Source organism: Mesoplodon mirus (assembly GCF_964341445.2).
Source record: "Mesoplodon mirus genome assembly, chromosome: 19".
NCBI classification, from domain to species: Eukaryota; Metazoa; Chordata; class Mammalia; order Artiodactyla; family Ziphiidae; genus Mesoplodon; species Mesoplodon mirus.
The window spans coordinates 59,266,083-59,289,826 of NC_138995.1; the positions used below are offsets into that span (position 1 = coordinate 59,266,083).

At 53.6% G+C, this 23,744-nt stretch overlaps 1 protein-coding gene across 1 annotated transcript; it reads left to right on the plus strand.

Annotated features, from left to right (window-relative positions):
* The first annotated feature begins 522 nt into the window (after positions 1-522).
* MYBPC2 (myosin binding protein C2) lies at positions 523-23,588 on the plus strand. Its single transcript, XM_082608334.1, has 26 exons — positions 523-601; positions 751-899; positions 1,213-1,330; positions 2,150-2,198; positions 2,386-2,445; positions 4,610-4,803; positions 5,051-5,183; positions 7,511-7,635; positions 7,726-7,831; positions 9,579-9,751; positions 11,209-11,374; positions 12,446-12,552; positions 12,792-12,821; positions 13,017-13,156; positions 14,344-14,503; positions 14,594-14,698; positions 15,139-15,327; positions 15,779-15,913; positions 17,404-17,571; positions 17,714-17,802; positions 17,903-18,098; positions 18,370-18,509; positions 19,506-19,665; positions 20,050-20,186; positions 21,923-22,109; positions 23,465-23,588. The coding sequence occupies exons 5-26, from the start codon at positions 2,396-2,398 to the stop codon at positions 23,473-23,475; spliced, it is 2,901 nt and encodes a 966-aa protein (XP_082464460.1). The 5' UTR covers positions 523-601; positions 751-899; positions 1,213-1,330; positions 2,150-2,198; positions 2,386-2,395; the 3' UTR covers positions 23,476-23,588.
* The last annotated feature ends 156 nt before the right edge of the window (positions 23,589-23,744 follow it).

Consider the following 23,744-nt stretch of genomic DNA (forward strand, 5'->3'; position numbering starts at 1 on the left):
TGAGATGGTGTTCCAGAGGGCCAGGCAGAAGCTGGCACCTTATCCCCCGGCCTCCCCTCCCCACAGCTCCAGTGCTGACCGCCCTCCCCTGCTCACAGCCCTCCCTGGCTCCCCAGTGCCTCCAGGACAGAGCCTAGCCCCTCAGCCTGGCCTTCAAGCCCCCAGCAACTGGCTCATTCATCACCGAGTCCTGCCCGCCCCCAGCAACTGACTCATTCATCACCGAGTCCTGCCCAGCTATGAACGCCCCAGCCTATCCTCTTCTACCCCAAAGCCCCATTTAAGACCATCCGGTTCACAGATGGGGAAACTGAGGCCCAAAGGGGCGGGGAACCTGGTCACGCAGCTACCTGGATGATGCGTGATCTCTCCCAGGTCAGGAGAAGCCACTGGGCCCCAAGGTCTTTGACTGCTGAGCAGAGGGTCCCTCATTCACTCTCAACCCCGCCCCCAAAGTGGCCTGCCGTCCCCTCCCTGGCCGGCCTTAGACCCCCTAATCCTGTCTCCTGAGCAGAAGCCCCACCTGAGGACCAGTCTCCCACCATTGAGGAGCCCACCGGTGTTTTCCTGAAGAAGCCAGACTCTGTGTCGGTGGAGACTGGTGAGGGGTGCCTCGGGGAGGATCGGGTGGGGGCTGGGCTCCTGGGTCTGAGGGAGGCGGGGCTGGGGTCTCCTGGCTTCCCAGTCCTCTCCGTAGAGTCTTATGACTCCTGCCTGGCCATTCCCTCCCACCCCTCCACCCCCACCCAGGAAAGAATGCTGTGATCTTGGCCAAGTTGAACGGGAAAGAGCTGCCGGGCAAACCAACCATCAAGTGGTTCAAGGGGAAGTGGCTGGAGCTGGACTGCAAGAGTGGGACCCGATTCTCCTCCAAGGAGTCCCACGACTCTGCCAGCAATGTGAGGACCCTGTGGGGACCCGAGGGCTTGTGGGCCAGGGCTGGAGATCGTGTGGAGCTCCTTGGTAGAGGTTGTGCCGGGCAGGAGGGAAGAATGTTTGGGCCAGGGCAGGGTGCACTTGGGCACGGCGTGTGCGTGCCCAGAGAGCTCTCAGGGTCAGGGACGCAGGCCCCCAGAGATCAAGATTGTCCAGGAATGGAAGAGACAGCTGGCCCTTCCTGGGGGCACTCAGAGTTGTGAGGTGGGCTCTGGGGGAGGTGGGGTGGCACTGGGGGTCAGTCATGTGCACCCATACCCCTGGCCTGGCCCCCAGATATACACCTTGGAGCTGCACATCGGGAAGGTGGTACTGGGTGACCGCGGGGATTACCGCCTCGAGGTCAAAGCCAAGGACATCTGCGACAGCTGTGCCTTCAAAATTGATGTGGAGGGTACGCTGCCTGGCGGGGGTGGGGGCCAGGGGTCTTGGGTCTGGTTGGGGGAATGGATCTGTCAGCCAGGTGTGGGGAGAGTATACTGATGTGGGGATAAGGCGGGCACAGGTTTTCGGAAGATGGAGCACAGAGGCAGGGGTCAGGTTGTTCAAAATAGGGGAAACAATCTACTGGCTTAGACGGTGAGGAGGTGTAGATTTGGGGGTGAAAAGGTTCAGGGTTTGGGGGTGTTCACGTGGAGCTTAGGAGGTGAGTTATGTAGATTCCAGGGTCACAGTGTACAAGCTTGAGAAAGTGGCAGTAAGGGCTCGGGAAGTGAGGGTTTCCAGGTTTTTTTTGTTTTTTGTTTTTTAAAATAGAATTTCCATTTTATTGTGTACTGTTTATTTCAGGGGAGTCTAAGTGTGGACAGGTTTAGGGTGGGGGTGTACAGGATTGACGGGAGGCTACACAGATTTGGGAGCATGTGTATGGAGCTCTGAGGGTGTACAGGTTTGGGGGCATCTGCAGCCCAGGATGTGTGGGGACTTAAACATGGAGGGCACAGGGAATGAGGTTGCCCAGCCCCGGGGAGAAGAGCCAGCCGGCCCAGGTGTGAGGGGGATATAGGCCGCTGAGAGAGGGTGGTGCAAGGCAGCCAGGGAAATGCGTCTACAAGCAGAGGGTGTCCAGGCCCAAGTGAGAGGGTGTGCTGGCCCAAGAGATGGAGGAAAAGGGGTCTGGGGGAGGTTGTGCAGGCCCGGGGTGGGCGCTCTTGGTCTTAGGTCAGGCCTTGCCACCAAGCTCACCTTCCCTTCGCCCATTGCCTCTCCCCAGCGCCCAATCAGGACTCCGCTGGGCACAGTCTAGAAAGCTTCAAGCGTTCGTAAGTGACCCTGGACCCTGGGGAGGGGCAGGAGTACGTCCTGGTGCCAAGGACCATGGGAGGGTGTCCTTTGGGAGGGGCAGCTGTGGGAGAAGGGGAGGATCAGGGAGGGCAAGGAGTGGGGACCCAGGGTGAGTCTGAGGGTCAGGACCTCCATGGGGTTCACACTCCCTCTCAATGGCCACAGGGGTGAAAAGATGCCGGAAGGCAAAGGTGAGCTGGATTTCAGCAGCCTGTTGCAGAAGAGGTGAGTCCACCCCGCCTGGCACAGAAACGGGAGATGGGGGCTCAAGGAGGAGAAAGATGGTGGGTGAGGCCCCCCTGCTCCCCGTTGCTTCCCCACTGCCATCCTGGGACTCTCCCTCCCCTCCATCTACCCATTCCTTGCCCACCCAGCCACCTGTCCATTCACCCATCCACCCAGTCACCCACACCCCTACCCACAGCCCCACCCAACCCACAATCTGCCCATCAATTCTCCTACCTACCCACCCTTTAACCCATCATCCTCACATCCTGGACCTTCCTGTCCACTCGGGCTCCAATTCACCTACTCATCCACCTGTTCACCCAACCAACCATCCATCCATCCACTTGTCCATTCACCCACCCACCAGGCAGTCCACTCATCCATCCATCCAACCAGCTACTATTTATCCATCTACTAATCAACCCACCCACTCATCAGTCTGCCCACTCATCTATTCAGGCAACCAGCTACCTATTTATCCATCTACGAATCTACCCATCCACCTACCTGCCCACCGCCCATCCATCTGCCCACCTATCCATTCATCTACCCCCCTCTTCCCACTTGTCCATCCATGCATCGGCCATTACACTCAGCCACCCATTCATTAACCCATTCATTCATCCTTCACCCACCTACTGCATCATCCACTTCCCCATCTATTGAGGCACCCATCTATCCACCTTTCCACCAGCCATCTGTCTACCATGCATCCACCTTCCCACCTGTGTATCCATCTGCACCTGCATCTCTCTTTCAACTGAGTCCAACATCCCACCCATCTACTCATCCACCTACCCATCTAGCCAGGCATTCCTCTGTCAACTGTTCGCCTCTTCAACGGCACACCCATCCTCCCAGATAGCTCTCTGTTAGACTCATCTATATGAAATTGCTATTCTGTAGGTAAAAAATGATTGAATATTGGCAATTTCATATTACTCTACATGATGCTTGTCCAGTCACTCAGTTATTCATTATCTGCTGGTCCACGGATCCATCCTTCTACTCACTCAACTATCCCCATAACCAAATCCCCAACAACTCCATTTACTAATAGATTCATCTGTTTGTCTTTACCCAGCCAACCATCTTCCCAGGCATCTTCCATCAACATATTCACCCAACTGCTCACCCAACCATCTGCCACCAACTCATCAATCCACCCACTTACCCAGCCATCCTCCATCAACCCATCCACCTATCTTAATGCCACCCATCCCCTACCAACCTACCCATCCATTGACCCATTCATCCATCAACTTAGCCATCCATGGACCCCTCCACCCATTTACCAGTTCCCCACCTAATGCTCTGTACATCAATCCAGATATTCATATGTCCCCCAAATTCACCCACTCATCTATCCTTCTTTTGTTCCCTCCCCTTCCTTCCTTCTTTCCAGAGACTCACTCTCTCTCACTCATCAAACATCTTCTGAGGCCTCCCGTCTACCAGGCCCTGATCAGGGGACAGGGAGAAGTTTGACTGGTTCCCTGACACTGAGTCGCTCATTGCCTTGGGAAGATGGGTCTGATCCAGCAGACACAGACACAGACCAAGACTGTTTAGTGTGGTCAGAGAGAAGGTCCCACGAGGGCCTTGTGAGAGCTCAGAGTGAGGGCAACTGATATGCTGGCAGGACAGGGGGTGCCTCATGGAGGAGGGAACTTCGATACTAGCATTTGTAGGATTGAAGAGCAGGTGGAGATAGGTCATCCAGGCAGGGAAAGATGCTGTGCAAAGGCTGGGATGCAGGAGCGAGCCCAGAGTGCTCAGGAAAAGGCAAGTAGTGTGGTTTGGATAGTTGTGGGGGTGCAATGGGACAGAGGTTGAGGTTGTGATTTCGAGGCTGAGTTGCTGGGGTTTCCTCCTGAGGGCAGTGGGGAGCTATGGAGGAGTTCTGAGCAGGGAAGGGATGGCATCTGATGTGGGGGTCAGAAATAGCCCTCTGGGGTCAAGTGGGGAACCGACTGGAGGGGAGGAGATGAGATGAGGTCAGGAGGCCAGGGAGGAGGCTGGGGCAATGGTCCAGGTGGGACAGGATAAGGAATAACAGACCCAGAGAGAGAAAGTGACACAGCAAGTGAGTGGAGAAGGCAGAGGGAGACCCTCACCTCCTCACTCCCTGGTGGCCCCGGCCTGTTCTCTCCACCTTCAGGCAGGGGGTTGAGGAGGAGAAGAAAAAGAAGAAAGATGACGATGATCTCGGCATCCCGCCTGAGATTTGGGAGCTCCTGAAAGGGGCAAAGAAGAGCGAGTATGAGAGGATTGCCTTCCAGTATGGCATCACTGACCTCCGGGGCATGCTGAAGCGGCTCAAGAAGACCAAGGTCGAGGTCAAGAAGAGTGCAGGTCAGTGCTGGTCTGAGGGGAGATGGGCCCTGCCCATAGGGACTCCAGCACCGTAGGTATCTGATGTTTGGACCCTGGACTTACCTTTTGGAGGTCCTAATCTGAGGAGTAATAGAGATGCCAGTTCTCAGGGGCCTCCAAGTTCACAGGAGGCTCTCTGACCTTGGTGGTCTGGGGAGGGAGACTTGACAGCTCAGGACAGTGAGAACCTCTCAGCTCCATCCCTCTTGCATCCTTCAATCTCCAGCCTTCACGAAGAAGCTGGATCCAGCCTACCAAGTGGACAAAGGCAACAAGATCAAGTTGGTGGTAGAGATTAGCAACCCAGACCTTCCCCTCAAGTGGTTCAAGAACGGCGAGGAAATCAAACCAAGTAGCAAGTATGTGAGGGGGCAGTCCCCAGGGTGGGGGTGTCCACGTCCCAGAGGGAGAGTCCAGACATAAGGCTGGCCACTCTTAACCCAGAAAGGGCACTCCCTCATCCATATGAAAAGTGCAAATACCTCGGTAGAAAAATAGACAAAGGCGGTGAAGAACAGGAATTCAGTTAGTAGAAACCCAAGTAGCTAATTCACTAAGAACATATTCAACCTTGCAAACACAACCACCACCACCAATAATAATAACACAAGTCAAAACAACGGCCTTGGGCTTCCCTGGTGGCCCAGTGGTTAAGACTCTGCACTCCCCATGCAGGAGGCCCGAGTTTGATCCCCGGTCAGGGAACTAAGATCCCGCGTGCCACAACTAAAGATCCCACATGCTGCAACTAAAAATCCCGCATGCCACAGCTAAGACCCGGTGCAGCCAAATAAATAAATAAAATAAATATTAACAAACAAACAAAAAAACCCACCAACGGTCTTTCTGCTCTCCAAATGGGCAAAAACTTTACAAAATGACAAAATCTGGACTCCCCTGTCAGTCCAGTGGTTAAGACGCAGCGCATCCACTGCAGGGGGTGCGGGTTCAATCCCTGGTTGGGGAACTGAGATCCCCGTATGCCTCATGCCGGGGTGCAGCCCCCCCCAAAAAAGGATAAAACCTAGTGCTGGAGAAGACATAGGGAAATAGGTCCACAGGTTATTGGTGGGAATGTAAATTGGCAAATCTCTAAAAGGGCAGTGTATTCAAAAGCCTTTATTTATTTTTAAAATATTTCTTTATTTGGCTGTGCCACGTCTTAGTTGTGGCATGCGGGATCTAGTTCCCCAACCAGGGATCGAACCCAGGCCCCCTGCATTGGGAGAGCAGAGTCTTACCCGCTGGACCACCAGGTAAGTGCCCCCAAAACCCTTAGATTGTGCAAGTCTAGGTATTTATCGTAAGGGCATGATCATGGTTACGCATATTTAGCTGCAAGGATGTTCACTGGAGCATTTGCCGCTGTAGCAAAAAGTCAAATAACCAGAACATAAAATTCCATGTTAAGGTGCTGTGCAGTCACTAAAAAAGATATTCTAAAATTTATACTAACATGGGAAGCTGTTCAAGATTAATGTTATACGCAGAAGCATAGTGCTCATCTCTGCTTCACAAAATGTTAATCTACATATAGATTAGATATTAAAAGATTGGAAAGAGAGAGGCCAAAATATTTGTAGCTGTTATCTCTTGGTGATACAATTATGGATGGGTTCTATTTTTTTTTTTTTTGCGGTACGCGGGCCTCTCACTGTTGTGGCCTCTCCCACTGTGGAGCACAGGCTCCGGACGTGCAGGCTCAGCGGGCATGGCTCACGGGCCCAGCCGCTCTGTGGCATGTCGGATCCTCCCAGACCGGGGCACGAACCCGTGTCCCTTGAATCGGCAGGCAAATTCTCAACCACCGCGCCACCAGGGAAGCCCGTTGGATTCTATTTTTATTACTTTCCCCTTGGCTGTGTTTTCTAAATTTCTCATCACGAACATTTTGGATAAGATAAAAATTATGTTAATTAAGATACAGGTTAGGCTTCCCTGGTGGTGCAGTGGTTGAGGGTCCGCCTGCCGATGCAGGGGACACGGGTTCGTGCCCCGGTCCGGGAAGATGCCACATGCCACGGAGCAGCTGGGCCCGTGAGCCATGGCCACTGAGCCTGCACCTCTGGAGCCTGTGCTCTGCAACGGGAGGGGTCACAGCAGTGAGAGGCCCGCGTACCACAAAAAAAAAAAAAAAAAAAAAAAAGATACAGGTTAAGTTGCTGTAACAGAGTCCCCAGAACATATTAATTTAGAGAGAAATATATTTCTGGGGGTTTGAGCTAGACGCAGGTTCCGTATTTTTTGGCTACGCCATTTCTTGTGGTGTTGTCCTCATCTGCATGATTGAAGCGGGTCATGGGCACATCTGTGTCTATCAGACAGGAAGCTGGAAGGAGAGAAGTCTAGAACAAGCACCGCAAAATTAGAGATGACCTAGCAGTTATGCCATCATATCCATTCACATTCCGTTGGTCCAAGCTCAGTGGTGCGGCCCGCCCAGCCGCAAAGGAGGCTGGGAAATGTAGTTGTCTAGGTGGGTCGCTGTGTGTCACTGCTAAATGGAAGAAGACGGATATGGGTGGACGGTTAGTATTTCTGCTGTGGTTACATAAATACTAGAAATTGGACCATCGATCTCCTCCCACACAATTTGGCTCTGAGAGGGAGTGGCTTGGCCTGAGGATAGATGGGTGGATGCAGAATCTCCTCCATGCCCTGGCTTGAGCTGAGACTTTTGCATCAGGCACGTGTTTGAGAATGTTGGTAAGAAGCGAATTCTCACCATCAACAAGTGTACACTGGCGGACGATGCTGCTTATGAGGTCGTCGTCAAAGATGAGAAGTGTTTCACTGAGGTCTTCGTCAGAGGTGAGGCCGGGATTTGGGCGTGAGCTTGGGGAGTGGGGCTCTGGAGGGGATCCTGAAACTACTGACCTCCTGTCACCCCACGCCCCACAGAACCCCCAGTCTTGATTGTCACACCCCTCGAGGACCAGCAGGTGTTTGTGGGCGACCGGGTAGAAATGGCAGTGGAGGTGTCAGAAGAGGGTGCCCAAGTCATGTGGTAAGTGACTCTTGACCTCTGATCTCCATACAGATGCCCACAGCGTCTTTGGCTCAGCCTTGATCTTTAGGACCTCTCTCTTTTTTAAAAAAAATTTAATTTTATTAATTTATTTTTGGCTGCATTGGGTCTTCATTGCTGCATGCGGGCTTTCTTTAGTTGAGGCGAGCAGGGGCTACTCTTCCTTGCAGTGCGCAGACTTCTCACTGCCCTGGCTTCTCTTGTCATGGAGCATGGGCTCTAGGCCCGCGGGCTTCAGTAGTTGTGGCTCACAGGCTCTAGAGCACAGGCTCAGTAGTTGTGGCGCACAGGCTTAGTTGCTCCGTGGCATGTGGGACCTTCCAGGACCAGGGCTCGAGCCCACGTCACCTGCATTGGCAGGCGGATTCTTAACCACTGAGCCACCAGGGAAGCCCCAGGACCTCTCTTGAAGATTTCAGACCTTTAACCGGTAGTTTCCAGGAGACCTCAGCCTTTCTCTATAAATCCTGATCTTCACCCATGACCTCTTTCTGAAACTTCTGACCTCTCCCCATCCCATCCTCTTCCAGGTCTTTTTCCTGATCCCTGCTATTTCTGATCCTTTAAGTTATTTATTCACCCATTCAACCAATTATCCATCCTTTGACTATTCATTCATGTATCCATCCATCCATCTCCCCGGTCCCCCATCCATCCATCCATCATCTCCCCATCCATCCCATTGATTCATCCATCCATCTACCCCACCCGTCCACCCACTCACCCATCTACCCATCCATTCGTCCATTCTTACATCTATTCCCCCATCCAACAAGTATTTATTGAGCACCTGTTGTGTGGTGGCACTCTTCTATGTATTGGAGAAAAAATGGAGAGAATATATATTAACATGGCACCTGCCCATAAACTCCACAAGGAGTTTATGATCTGGCAAACTGCTGGGGTGGAGTGTGTGTGTGTGTGTGTGTGTTGGAGACAGAAACAGGCATTAGTAAAGTCATCACACAAATAAATATCAAAGTTCTATTTTGACAAATATTGATATTGCAGAGGAGCAATAACTGATGCTATAACCACTTTTTTTTTTTTTTTTTTTTTTTTTGCGGTACGCGGGCCTCTCACTGTTGTGGCCTCTCCTGTTGTGGAGCACAGGCTCCGGACGCGCAGGCTCAGCGGCCATGGCTCACGGGCCCAGCCGCTCCGCGGCATGTGGGATCTTCCCAGACCGGGGCACGAACCCATGTCCCCTGCATCGGCAGGCGGACTCTCAACCACTGCGCCACCAGGGAAGCCCTATAACCACTTTTTAATAGGAGAAAAGGACTCAGGAGGTCAGGGAAAGCTTCCTGGAGGAGGTGATGATTGAAATGAGGTTCGGATGATGAGGAGGTAGAAGTGAAGTGGGAGGACTGGCCCAAGCAGGGAAGCACCATTTACTGAGGCCACAATATTTGATATCTCTCTGTGACCCCGAACTTCCTCCATGTTCTGACCTCTCCCCCTGACCCTTTTTTGTGTCTCCTGACCTCCAACTGAGACCTGTGGCCTGTGACCTCTTCTTCCTCTTTTTCTCCCCAGCCCCCACCTGTGATCCATCCATTCTAGACACCTCTGTCAACCTTTGTCTTTCCTCCTTTTCGTGATCTCCCTTCTGACCCTTGATTCCTGCTCAGGACTGTCTGTCTGGCCCCTCACTCACCTCTGACATCCAGACTCCGGCCTAAGCGGGCCCCTCACTTCCCCGCTTCCTGTTCCCTCCACCCAGGATGAAAGATGGCGTGGAACTGACGCGGGAGGATTCCTTCAAGGCCATGTACCGCTTCAAGAAGGATGGGAAGCGTCACATCCTCATCTACTCGGAAGTGACCCTGGAGGATAGTGGTCACTACCAGGTCATGACCAACGGCGGCCAGTGTGAGGCGGAGCTCATCGTGGAAGGTAGGGGGCCTCCCGGTGGGGCAGGGAGCCGCATTGCGCATGCTTCAACACGCCACTCGAAGTTGCCCAAGCCCCAAATCTTGGAGCTGTCCCTGACTCCTTCTTTGCCTCATACCCTACATTTGATTCACCAGCAAATCCCGGTGGCTCCACCTTCAAAGGATATCCTGAATCTCACCACTTCTCTCCACCTCCATTGCCCTCACCTGGCCCAGGTCTCCATCCCCCTCATACCCTGGACTGTTGCAATAGTCTCCTCACTGCTCTCTCTGTTTCTACATTTGTGCCTCAACCCCGACTCCAGCCAGGGTGATCCTTGTAAAATGTCAGGTGGTGAAAACTGAACACATTCTGTGGTCTAGTGCACAGGACTGAACCCATGTCAGTTTCCTGGTTTGGATAGTGGACTACAGTTACGAGAGATGTCACCACTGGGGGGAGCTGGATGAAGGGTACATGGGACTCTATGTGCTATTTTCCCCCCCTTTTTTTCTATGTGCTATTTTTACAAACTCCTGTGAGTCTGTAATATTTTCAATATAAAAAGTAAAAAAAAAAAAAAAGCCCAAGTCATCGATAGGCCAGATAAATTATGGTAGTTCCCTCTGTAGCCATAACAAAGGACAATTTTTAGTTAGTGACTTGGAAGGGTTTCCAAGATATATTGTTAGGTGAAGAAGCAAATATGCCACTATTTGTATGGAGGGGAAAGAGAGGAAGCAAGGGAAAGAGGGAGGGAGGAAGGAAGGAAAGAAGGAAAGAAGAGGGAAGAAAGAAGGAAGAAAAAGAAAGAAGGGAATGAACTGTATGTACATCTTTGCTTTTCTGGCTATGAACTGGCTATAGTGTCTTTGGAGAAGGGATCGAGACCGGTACTATTGGAAGTGGGTGGGTGAGAGATTTCCCACTCTATATCTACATCCTCTTATTATTTTATTTTTAAGCCATACAAGTGCATTGTTTTATTTTAAAAATTAAAATAAAAAAAATGTAAGTCAGATCGCAGCCATGTTCCCAACACCCTCCAGCAGTTTCCACCTCACTCAGAGTCAATGCAAAGTGCTCTCCATGGCCCATGGGATGTGTCCTGCCTATGCCATCTCCCACGTCTGTCTTGCTCACTCCGCACCAGCCTGCTGGCTGTTTCCCAAACCAACAAGCCTGCTTTCCTCTGCAGGGCCTTTGCACATGCTGTGCCCTCTACCTGGGAGCCTTCTGCGGCCTCCCTGCCATCCCTCAGGCCTCATCGTTCCCTCTAGTTATTGGTTTATGTGTTTCCCATTCACTGTCTGTCTCCCCACTAGACCGTGAGCTCACGAGGCCCACAGATTGTTTCTGGGTTGTTTCACGGCCAGAATCCCAGAACCTGGGACACTGCTTGGCCCATAATGGGTATTCACCAATCTTTGTGGACCGACCTCAGTTTGATGGCCCCATCTCCTTCCTTCCTCATCCAGAGAAACAGCTGGAGGTCCTGCAGGGCATCGCAGATGTGACGGTGAAGGCCTCAGAACAGGCCATGTTCAAGTGTGAGGTGTCTGATGAGAAGGTCACGGGCAAGTGGTACAAGAATGGGGTCGAGGTGCGGCCCAGCAAGCGGATCACCATGTCCCACATCGGGAGGTACGGAGTGGACTGCGGACGTGGTCTGCAGACTTTGTGGTTTAAAAGAACAAGGGTTTAGGGAATTCCCTGGCGGTCCAGTGGTTAGGACTCTGTTCCCACTGCCATGGCCTGGGTTTAATCCCCGGTCGGGGAACTAAGATCCCACAAACCATGCAGGACTGCAAAAAAACAAACAACAACAATAAAACACAAGGGTTTAATTTCATTGTGAGTCTCAGGGTTGGGTGGAGGCCGGCTGATCTCGGATGGCCATCTTCCTGGGCTCCCTCAGGCCCTCATCTGGGTCAACTGGGCTGCCTCCACTCTGGTCCGTGGGAGGTCTCATTCCCCAGGAGGCCGGTCCTGGCATATTCACGTGGCCGACACAGGTGTCCCGAGAGAGAGCAGAAGCGAATAGGGCCTCTGAGGGCTGGGCTGGGCGCTGTTCCAGTGTCACTTCCACTATATCCTATGGGGCAAAGGAGGTCACAGGCGGCAAGGTCTCCTTGCAAGGATCACGGCTACAGGACGGGAAACTTGTGACTATATTTGCAAACAGTCAATTTTGGCGGGGAGGCCATCTAGCTAGGGAAACGGGGCTGGAATTCAAAGCGTAGCACGTGGACACCTGAGATAAACACCTGGTAATCCGCAGAATGCCGAGAACCACTGTGATGCCAGCAGAACATCATGCCTCTGTGGATTTCCTGATAATAGCTCTTGGCAGACATAGACTTTTTCTGGGTTCTGTGTAAGGCCCCTGCCTGCTGACGGTGGCAATAATGCTGAGAACTAATCTTAATGCTCTACAGGGCGCTTACCAGGTGCCAGGGAGTCTTCTAAATGCCTTACAACAACCCCCTTGTAGACTGTGAACATTACCTCTATTTTATAGATGAAGAAACGGAGGCACAGAGAGGTTAAGTGACTTGCCCAAGGTCACACAGCTAGTAAGGGGCAGAGCGAGATTTGGGTCCAGGCACTAGCACTGCATTGAGCACGGAGATCGCACTGAGGCGCGTGTTTCTCCGTGGTGGTCCCCAGGGCGACCTGGCCTGACCTTTGCCCTGCACCCCCCCACTCCCCTAGGTTCCACAGGTTGATGATTGATGATGTCCACCCTGAGGATGAGGGAGACTACACATTTGTGCCCGACGGCTATGCCCTGTCCCTCTCGGCCAAACTCAACTTCCTGGGTGAGGATACTGCCCGGTTCTCCCCCTGGGTGCCATAGCATCCACCCTCCCAGACCCCAACCCCCTTCAGCATTAAGTCTCCCTAACTGTATGCTGGGGATGACGACAGCTGCTTGTGGGAGGAGGGACAGTCATGGGCCTGAATCCACCTCCCAACCCCCCAGGTCCCAGGGTGATGGGGTGTGAGGGCGGGGTGAGGGGCCCCATAGACCTAACCATCAGTCTTCTATGTCCTCCAGAAATCACGGTGGAGTACGTCCCCAAGCAAGGTAGGGACCAGAGGCTGCTGTGGTCCTTAGGCTGGGGGCCTGGACTCCTGGGTCTGAGGGCGGAGGGGCAGGAGACCTGGACCGCTGGTTCACTGTGGCTGTTGGAACCCAGCTTCTCAGGAGATCCTCTGGAGGGGATTGGGAGGGCCCAGCTGCCCACTCCCAAGTTCCCCAGAATCTCTCCTCTGCCACCAGAGCCACCAAAGATCCACCTGGACTTCTCGGAGAAGACCTCAGAAAATTCAGTTGTGGTCGTGGCTGGAAACAAGCTGAGGCTGGACGTGTCCATCACAGGGGAGCCCCCTCCTGTCGTCACCTGGATGAAGGAGGATGAGGTATGTGGAGCTTCCCCTGTGCCCTGACTTCTCCCTCTCAGCTCTGCTGGGTGACTTTAGGCAAGCTGGTTTCCCTCTCTGAGGTTCAGTTTCATTGTCTGTGAAATGAGGAATTTGATTCCTTCTTCAGAGGGTTGTTTTGAAGACTGGAGATAATATTTGTTCACCACATGGTTCTGGCCTAGCACCTGATGAGTGCTCCACGGCTCCACCCATCCACCCATCCACCCATCCACCGCTCCACCCATCCACCCATCCACCACTCCACCCATCCACCCATCCACCCATCCACCCATCCATTAACCCATTAATCAATCAATCAATCAATCAATCCGGCCATCCATCAATTCATCCATCTAACCATCTTTCCACTCATCAGTTCATTGATTGATTAATGAATTCATCCAGTAATTAATCCATTTGTCCATTTATCCATGAATCAATCCACTTATCCATCCATCCATCCAACAAATATTTTCATCTTGTATGTTCCAGGCCCTGAAACAGTTCAATTTTTCTTCTCTCCTCTGGGCTTCAGTTTCCTCTTCTGTAAAACGGATAGACTTGACTCAACCTTCATTCATTCCTTCCCTCAGCAACCTCAGCCCCTGAGGTTTCCTGTACGTCAGGCTCTTGCCTAGGCATTGAGGGTACAGCCATGAATCAGATGCGCCCCTGCCTTCCTGGAGCCTTCACTTTCGGAGAGAGGCAGACATGTGCCCAAACAGTCACAGTTCAGGGTGATCAGGGCTGAGAGAAAGGGAGGTACCAGAAGCTATGAGGATTCTGTCGTAGCAGTCAAAGTGGGCTGTCACTTTCATCTGAGGGCATCCAGGAGTGCTTTCCAGAAGAGGCGACTTCTGGGCGGGTTCTAAAGGATGGGTAACAGTATAGCAGATAGAGAAGTGGGTCAGCGCATTGCATGCCCTGGGGATCAGCTATGCAAAATCTTGGGGATGAGACAGGCTGGTGTTTTCAGTGAAGGGTGGTGTTTGGAAGGCAAGGAGGCAGTGGCAGGGGGGTGATGAGGCTGGGGGCGGACCCAGCAGGTCCTCTTGTGCTGGGTCCACAGCCTGTGTATTGTGTGCTCACGGGGAGCCACTGGAGACTGTTGGGCCGGGGAGGGGTGGAGGCCGGTCTGGGTTTTGAGGGAGGTAGAAAAAGGCCATCTGGTGGGCTGTGTCCAGGAGTTCACAGGCACCAAGGGCAGGGTCCGCATCGAGAAGCAGGCCGACACCAGCAGCTTCGTGATTGAGAGCACGCAGCGAGCTGACCAGGGCCGCTACACCATCAAGGTCACCAACCCCGTCGGCGAGGACATGGCCACCATCATCTTGCGGGTTGTGGGTGAGCAGAGGGAAGCAAGGAGGCTGAGCCGGGGGGGGGTTCCCCCATGCCATGAGGTGTCCTCTGACCATCCTGTCTCCCCTTCCCCAGATGTCCCAGACCCCCCAGAGGCTGTGCGTGTCACATCGGTTGGAGAAGACTGGGCCACCCTAGTCTGGGAGCCACCCAAGTATGACGGGGGACACCTGGTCACCGGTGAGCGCCCGTGTGCCACAGTGCCCATGACCTCCGACCTCCCCTGTCCCCTGACTTCTCCTTGACCTCCAAGAGTCCTCAGCATCCTCGGTGACCACCCTCAGAAACTTGCTTTTCCGTCGTCAATATCTCACACTCCCTTTTGCCCTCCCTCTCATTCTTGACTCCCCAGCAACCTGGGAATCCTCACTTTGGCTAACAGCCTAGGATTTTCTGGGACTCCTTCCGCCCTGATTCATGACCTGTGGCCCTTCTTGATCCCTGAACCCATGAAGGGTGACCTCTGACTGCTCTGTGACCCTGAGATCAACTCAAGATTCACGGCCTCAGACCTCTCTGAGTCATGTGACCTTTTGATGTGCCTTTGACTGCCCCAACTGACCTGGGACCCCAGGCCTCCCCATGACTTCCCACTTCTCTCTGCTTGCGGGGGCCTCCAGGGTACCTCCTGGAGCGGAAGAAGAAGGGCTCTCAGCGCTGGATGAAGCTGAACTTCGAGGTCTTCCCGGGGACCACCTACGAGTGCACCAATATGATCGAGGGCATCCTCTACGAGATGCGGGTCTTTGCTGTCAACGCCATTGGGGTCTCCCAGCCCAGCGTCAACACCAAGCCCTTCATGCCGATTGGTGAGGCTTCTCTGCACCCTCACCGAGCCCCCGTCCACCTCTGACCCATGGCCTGCCCGTCCCGGATCTCTAACCCTACACCCTGGCCTTGACTCCCTTGACTCCGCTGACTTCTGGCCCTCTCATCCAACAACTCAAGACATTGACCCCCCAGCCCCATGCATCCTCCTGACCTCTTCCTGACCCAGTACAACAGCCACCGACCCCTAGGATCCTAGACTCCATGCTGTCCCCCGAATATGTCATTGACCTCTGACCTACCACATAGACACCTATCCCTGCCCTTGGAGACCTCACGATTCCTTGAGATCTTGTTTTAATGACCCGTGATGCCACATCCTTGCTTCCTGACCTTTGGCCCACCATATTGATCCCTTTCCTGACCAGTGACTCCAGCTCTGACCCCTGAGCCCTCATTTACCCCACCTCCCCTTTCCCTGGATTCTTACAGCGCCCACAGGTGAACCCCAGCACCTGACAGTGGAGGATGTGACAGACACCACCACCACCCTCAAGTGGTGGCCCCCAGATAAGATTGGGGCAGGTGGCATCGATGGGTACCTGGTTGAGTACTGCGTGGAGGGCTGTGAGTCACCCCGTGCGGCCTGGTGGGGGCAGTGGCACACACAGAGTCCCAGTGGGTGTCTGGTCCAGGGGACTGCAAATAGGGCAGTGCAAGGACAGAGCTCTGCCATAGCGAACTGCCCTTCTGGCTGTGCTTGCCTGAATCCCTGGGATGGGATGGGTCAAGCCAGGCCCCCAATGACCAGCTTGTCCTCTCTCCCTCCCTCTCTCCCTCCCCTACACCCATCCTCCATACAGTGATACCTTTTTTATCCATCCATCCAAGTATTTATCTACTACCTATGTTGCTCCTCCTCTGTTCTATCTAGTTATCCATTCATCTACCCATCCAACCAATCTTTCATCCATCCATCCATCCATGTATCCTTCCTTCCTTCCTTCTTTTCCTTCCTTCTTTTTCACCTCTTATTTCTCCCTCCCTCCCTTCCTTCTCTCCCTCCCTCCCTCCCTTCTTTCCTTCTTTTTCTCCAGTTGCCCACCCAGTCATCCATCCAACCATCTCTCTATCCATCTGAAAATTTTTTGGATCATTTAACCGTCCATCCAGTAACATTTTTTTCATCCATATATCTATCGCTTCACCACTATGTTTCTTCCCTCCCTCCCTTCTTTCCAACCATCCGTTTGCCTATATGACCATCCAACCGTCTAATTATGCATTGTTTCTCCATCTGTCTGTCCATCCACCTATCCATATTTCCACACATCCCACTCTCAATCCTCCAAGGAACAAACATGTATTGAGCACTGACTCCATGCCAGGCCCAGTGCCCCGGCTCTGGGGATATCTCCAACATGGTCCTCTCACTGGGGAGACAGACAAGATCATTTTGACACTGTATCCCAGGCTTTAAGTCAGACAGATGTGGGTTCCAATCCTGTCCCTTCACCTTGTAGCTGTGTGACCTTGGGCAAGCCTCTAAGCCTCAGTTTCTTCATCTAAAAATGGCGAAAACAGTTTCCATTTTGACGGGATACAGTGATGACAGAATTTGGGGATGCATGTAAATGATGGAAGAGTGGTCTCTGGTCAATTTCTTCCTTTTCTCTTCCCAGCGCTCTTTACCCAGTTCCTACCCTTGCCCACCCCTCCCCAATCTGTCTTTCAGAACCTATTATACTTTTGTTAGAGTTCACCCTGTTGATTGTTGGTCTGACTCACACTGGTTCACCAACCCATAGCAATAAAACCACGATGGAAAAGCACCCATTTTCAAGCAGGAAATCCGAGGAGCTGTCTGTAACTACCACCCCCAATCCCTTACCCTCTCTGAGCCTCAGTTTCCCCGTCTCTAAAATGGGGATAACAGAATGGAGGCAGGAGTTAATGAGCTAACATTAATTCGCTCCAACCTGGTCATAAGAAATGCTCAAGAAATGTCAGTTGCAGCTGTTCACTGCGGTGGGGCCCTAGGCGCTGAAAGGACACAAACGGGGGGGCACCTAGGAAGGTCTTGAAGGAAGATCCCCAGCCTCGCTCCTCTCTCGTAGCTGACGAGTGGATCCCTGCTAACACGGAACTGGTGGAGCGCTGTGGCTTCACTGTCAAGGACCTCCCCACAGGAGCCAGAATCACCTTCCGCGTTGTTGGGGTCAACATCGCGGGGCGCAGCCAGCCGGCCACCCTGGCCCAGCCGGTCACCATCCGGGAGATTGTGGGTGAGGACTCATGACCCCCGACTCTGCTCTCCTAAAGACCAAGTTGGTGTCATCATTAGGGCCTCCCCCGACCACCTCACCGCCCCTGGTCTGTCTGTCCCTCCGCCCGGCGCTGAGCCCCTCCCTGGGTTTGTGCACTCAGAGCAACCCAAGATCCGGCTGCCCCGCCACCTCCGCCAGACTTACATCCGCAAAGTGGGGGAGCAAGTTAACCTCGTCATTCCCTTCCAGGTGCGTCGAGCTGGGGTCGGGGGTGGGGCAGGGGTGACGGGTCAGCTTCTGCGGGTGAGACCCGGGCTCACCTCGCCGCCCTCCCCGCCTTCCCGCACAGGGAAAGCCGAGGCCGAAGGTGGTGTGGACGAAGGGCGGGGCGCCCATAGACACCTCCCACGTGCACGTGCGCACCAGCGACTTAGACACAGTGTTCTTCGTGCGCCAGGCTGCCCGCTCAGACTCCGGGGAGTACGAGCTCAGCGTGCAGATCGAGAACATGAAGGACACGGCCACCATCGACATCCGGGTCGTGGGTGCGCTGCCCGCAGGCCGGGAGGGGATGGAGGCCGGCGGCGATGACGGGGGAGGGGAGGAGATGGGAGGGGATGAGGAGGACCCAGGACAGGGGAAGGTGGAGAGACTGGAACCGGGCAGGGTGTGAGGTGGCAGTGGGGCAGAAGGGGAGGACATGGGAAAACGCCCAAGAGAGGTCAGAGGGTGTGGGCATGGACAGGGGAGAGGGGGTGAGGCACTGGACGTTCAGGGACGCTTGGGGTGGCTTGTAACACGCCCCCCATCTTCCAGAAAAGGCAGGGCCACCGGAGAACGTGATGGTGAAGGAGGTGTGGGGCAGCAACGCGCTGGTGGAGTGGAAGCCCCCGAAGGATGACGGCAACAGTGAGATCACCGGGTACTTCGTTCAGAAGACCGACAAGAAAACCATGGTGAGAGGCTAGAGGGGCCCGGGGGGAGGAAAGCTGGCCAGATTGTCAGAGCAGGTGTGTTGTTCCCATTTCCCAGCTGGGGAAACAGGCACCGGGAAATTTGGGAGAATGGGCCGGGACAGGGAGGAAAGCCTTTTGGCTGAGATTTGGTGCAAAACAGATTTTCTTTTTCTTTTTTTTGGCGGTGCTGGGCGGCTTGAGGGATCTCATTTCCCCGACCAGGGATTGAACCTGGTCCCAATAGTGAAAGCCTGGAATCCTAACCCTTAGGCCACCAGGGACCTCTTTAATAGGTTTTCTTTTTCTTTCTTTTTTATTGAGGTAAAATTCATCTAGCCAAATTTAGCATTAACCATTTTCAAGTGGCATTTCACACCTTCACAATGTTGGGCAACCACCCCGTCTATTTAGTTCCAAGACATTTTCATCACCTCAAAAGGAAACCCCTTATTCATGAAGCAGCCACTGCCCTTTCCCTCCCACCCAGTCCCTGGCAACGCCCCATCTGCTTCCTGTCCCCGTGGATTGGCCCCTCCTGGAAATTTCTTATGGATACAGTCACACACTCTGTGGCCTTTTGTGTCTGGCTCCTTTCAGCACCATGTTTTCCAGGTTCATCCACATTGTAGCAGGTATCCGGCTTCAGTCCTTTTCATGGCTGAGTACTAGGCCCTGGTTTTTTGTTTGATTTTTGTTTTTGGCTGTGCAGTGTGGCTTGCAGGATCTTAGTTCCCCTACCAGGGATCAAACCTGTGCCCCCTGAAGTAGAAGTGTGGGGTCCTAACCACTGGACCACCAGGGAACTCCTCTACCAGTCCCTGGTTTGAATGGACCACGTTTTGCTTGTCCATTCATCTACTGATGGGCACCTGGGTTGTTCCCACCTCCGGCCATTGTGAACAGAGCTGCTGGGGGACGGTGGGTTTTATGAGCAAGGGGCCTGCTTGGGTCCGTGTCCCTGACTCTCCCGGCCCCTCCCCGTCCCCCATGCCGTAGGAGTGGTTCAACGTCTATGAACACAACCGGCAAACCTCCTGCACCGTGTCAGACCTCATCATGGGCAATGAATACTATTTCCGAGTTTACACCGAGAACATCTGTGGGCTCAGTGACTTGCCTGGCGTCTCCAAGAACACGGCCTGGATCCCCAAGACAGGTATGGCTACTGCTACCGTTCCGAGGGGGCCAGTCCCAGTTCCCCCTCTCTCTCTTTTTTTTTTTTAATTGAAGTATAGTTGATTTACAATGTTGTGTTAGTTTCAGGTGTACAGCAAAGTAATTCAGTTATACATATACATATTACTGAATTACTTTGAATTCAGATTCAAAAGAATCTGAATTACAGATTCTTTTCCCATATAGGTTATTACAGAATATTGAGTAGAGTTCCCTGTGCTGTACAGTAGGTCCTTGTTGGTTATCTATTTTATATATAGTCTCCCTCCCTGGACTCAAAGTTGATGGCACCTGGTGCTGGAGGAGAGGTGGTACGGGGACAGTCAGGATCAGTCCCCTTACAGGTGTATCACCCCTCCCCCAGGTATCACCTTCAAATTGCCTGAGTACAAGGAGCATGACTTCCGAACGCCTCCCAAGTTCCTGACGCCTCTACCTGACCGGGTGGTCGTGGCTGGTTACGCTACAGCTCTCAACTGCGCCGTCAGAGGCTACCCGAAGGTGCCGTGTGTGTGTGTGTGTGTGTGTGTGTGTGTGCGCGCGCGCGCACATGCGTAGTGTGTGTAATGTGTAACCCTGTAGGGAAATCTTCACCAGGTGAAGCCCCATTGCCTGCCCGCCACACGGGCTCTTCCTCCCTGAGTTCTCTCTCTGCTCGTGGGATTTGCTCACATTTAACCCACTTCCTGTCTCTCTGCTCTAACAAGAGCCCAAGTCTCAGCTCACTACACTCTGACTTCCCCCCAAAACAGAAACTTTGGGCTTCCCTGGTGGCGCAGTGGTTGAGAGTCCGCCTGCCGATGCAGGGGACACGGGTTCGTGCCCCGGTCCAGGAAGATCCCACATGCCGTGGAGCGGCTAGGCCCGTGAGCCATGGCCACTGAGCCTGCGCGTCCGGAGCCTGTGCTCCACAACGGGAGAGGCCACAACAGTGAGAGGCCCGCGTACCGCAAAAAAACAAACAAAAAAACAAACAGAAACCTTTGGGGCGGAGGGGGTCTAAACCTGCAGAGCTCCTTGGCGTCTTCCTGCCCTATCTGGTTTCCAGACTGCTGTCTGGGAATGCGGACACTTGCAACCTTGAACTCCAAGGACCCACCTAGACCAGCGGCTGGCAAACTACGGCCCTCGGGCCAAATCCACCTGCCACTGGTTTCTCTAAGATATTTTGTTTTTTGGCTGTGTCACGTGGCTTGTGGGATCTTAGTTCTCCCACCAGGGATTGAACCCGGGCCCTGGCAGTGAAACTGCCGAGTCCTAACCACTGGACCACAAGGGGATAAATAATTTTTAAAACGTTTTTTTCTTTTTCTTTTTTGTTATTTTGCTTTCACGTTAATGGTTTGTGTGTGGTCCATGACCCAGAGACCACAGAGCCCAAAAAGCCTAAAATATTGACTGCCTGGCCCTTCTGACACATTTTGCCACTTTTTGGCGTCAGCTGCTGTAGGCATCCTGTGGATTCTTCCCTTCACCCCCCCCATCACTGCTGTCTGCTACTTTATTCACTAACTCCATCCATTCATTCATTCCGCTCATTTCCCTACCAATCCATTCATTTATTCAGTTCATTCATTCGCTTCATTTATTTACATCATTCATTCATTCATTCAACACACGTTTTCAGAGGCTTTCTATGTGCTGGTGATTTGAACAAGGAGTTCCCGTATGTTGCAGGAGACCGCCATTTATCCGAAGTCACACAAATGACTCTAAAATTATAAAGGGTGGCGAGTGTGCTAGGGAAATGCAGGCTGTTGTGAGAGTGTAAAGTGGGGCATTCCTGTTCCAGTCTAGGACCCGGGAAGTGACAGGGGAACTGAGACCTGAAAGATAGGCAGGCACTGGTTAGGTGAAAAGAGGAGGGAAGAGCAGTATTGGAAGAGGCAAGAGCCAGTGCCAAGGCCCTGAGGCGGGAGCCTGTCTGGTCTGTTTGAGGACAGTGAGGCAGCCCGTGTGGGCGGAGCAGATGGAAGGAAGGGGTGGCAAGTGAGGGCAGGGGAGTAATGGGGCCAAATCATGCAGGGCCCTATGGGCCACCACAAGGAGTGGGCTCTTCCTCTTACTGAAGAGGAGACTGAGGGTCAGAGAGGAGAAGTGACTCATCCAAGGTCAGCCACTCAAAATTAGGAGGTGGCACAGCCAAAAGGAGAACCCAAATCTGCCTCCCAAGGCCCATTTTGCTATCTCCCAGGGTACCCTCTGTCACATGGCTTCCTCTCCACTCTCCTCAACAGCCCAAGGTGGTCTGGATGAAGAACAACATGGAAATCAGCGGAGATCCCAGGTTCCTGATGAACAACAACCAGGGGGTCCTGACGCTGAACATCCGCCGCCCGTCCTCCTTCGACTCGGGGACTTACTCGTGTCTGGCCGTCAACGAGCTGGGGGAGGCCCTGGCCGAGTGCAAGCTGGAAGTCCGAAGTGAGCGTGGGGCGGCCCCCAGCGCTCCCCTGCCCGACCCTCATCCACTCCCTTTACCAAGCTAACGGGAGGCCGGTGCTGAGCAGGGCTGAGGCCAGAGCCTAGGCAGACCCCGGCCCTCTGCGAGTATGATTGGGAAGCCGATTCAGACCCCAGCAGGATGTTTCGGGGGACACGTGGGGGAGGGAAGGCAGCACAGGGTATTGCAGGGGTTGGGGAGGGAGAGTGCCTGACCCGGCCTGGGCAGAAGTCTGAGGTTTTCCAAAGGAGCTGAAGGACAAATAAGAGGTGAATGAGGGCGAGAACTACTTAGCAAATGATTGCTAAGGATTCCAGTGTGCCTGGGGAGGTGTGTGGCACAGCACTGAAACCAACATGGGTAGTGGCAGAGGACGGGGGCTGTGGGAGCCCCCTCCAAAGCCTGTCCCTGTCCTGCTCCTGTCCCCACCTCTCTGCCCCACGGCCCCAGCCTCATCTGTCCTCCTTCCTGAATTCTGCCCCAGCCTCCTCTCGGGCCTCAGGGCCTCCAGTCTCTCTCTGGTTCCACCTCCTGGCCCTAGAGGGTGCCTGGCCCATGTCCACAGTTGACCTGCTCACAGCCCTCCCAGGGCTCCCCAGCAGCTCCGGAACCCTTCATCCTGGGGTCATGGTCCTGCCTCTGCCACCCCCAGCCCCTCTCCAGCCTCAAGCTCCCCCATTTTCCAGCCACACCGAGCAGTTGGCGGTTGGACAAACTGGTTGTGCCTTCTCCTGCTCCTGGGACTTTGCACATGCTTTTCCCTCTACCCAGAATGCTCTTCCTTGCATCCTCCGCCTTGGGCTTCAGTCCAACAAGCATCCACCAGCCAAGACCCGTAGGGAGGCTGCTAACCAAGTCCCTCAGAGGCGACTGACGTTCATAGGGGCTTCCAGAGTCCCTCCCTGGCTCTGATGACAGCCCAGTAGACAGAAGGGGCTGCAGACCCTTAGCAAAACATCCAGAGGGATCACTCCAAGCACCTCCTGCCTGTCATTCTGAAGCACTGATCTGCCAGGCCGACCTATTGATAATTCCTAGGGTTCTGCCGTCCCCCTTATCAACTATTGAATCCGCTCAGAAATATCCCTCCTTCAGGATTCCAGTGACGGCTGGTCTCCAGCAGCTGCTCCGTAATCAGAACGTCCCAGTTTGGGCTTCAGAACTACAGGACTCAGGGCTCTATGGAGTTGGGTTGACCAGGTGCCGAGCTAGGTGATGAAGGGAAAACCTGCCTCCCATGCTGGTCAAGCGAACCCAGTGGGCACGGGGCCGGGGGCAGGGGCGGGTGGTGGTGAGACAAGCTTTTTTACCACCCTTTTCTGTTTTCCCCCCACAGTGCCGCAGTGAAGCTCTCTCTTCCACCTGCCAAGATAATTGGCTGCTGAGTCCTAACCCAGACCTCCCCCAACACGTTTCCCTTTCCCGAGTTATCAATGAGAAGATCATAGTCTTGTCTTGGACTCCCATTATGTCTGTCCTTCTTGAGTCTGTAGCTCCGCCTTCCTCCTGCTGTAGGGCTTAGTCACTTGGGGCTGGGTGATGGGGACAGCCAGGTTGGAATGGCAACCACGATGGGGCAGCCCTGATGAAACAGACCACATCGAGGCCGCCATCTT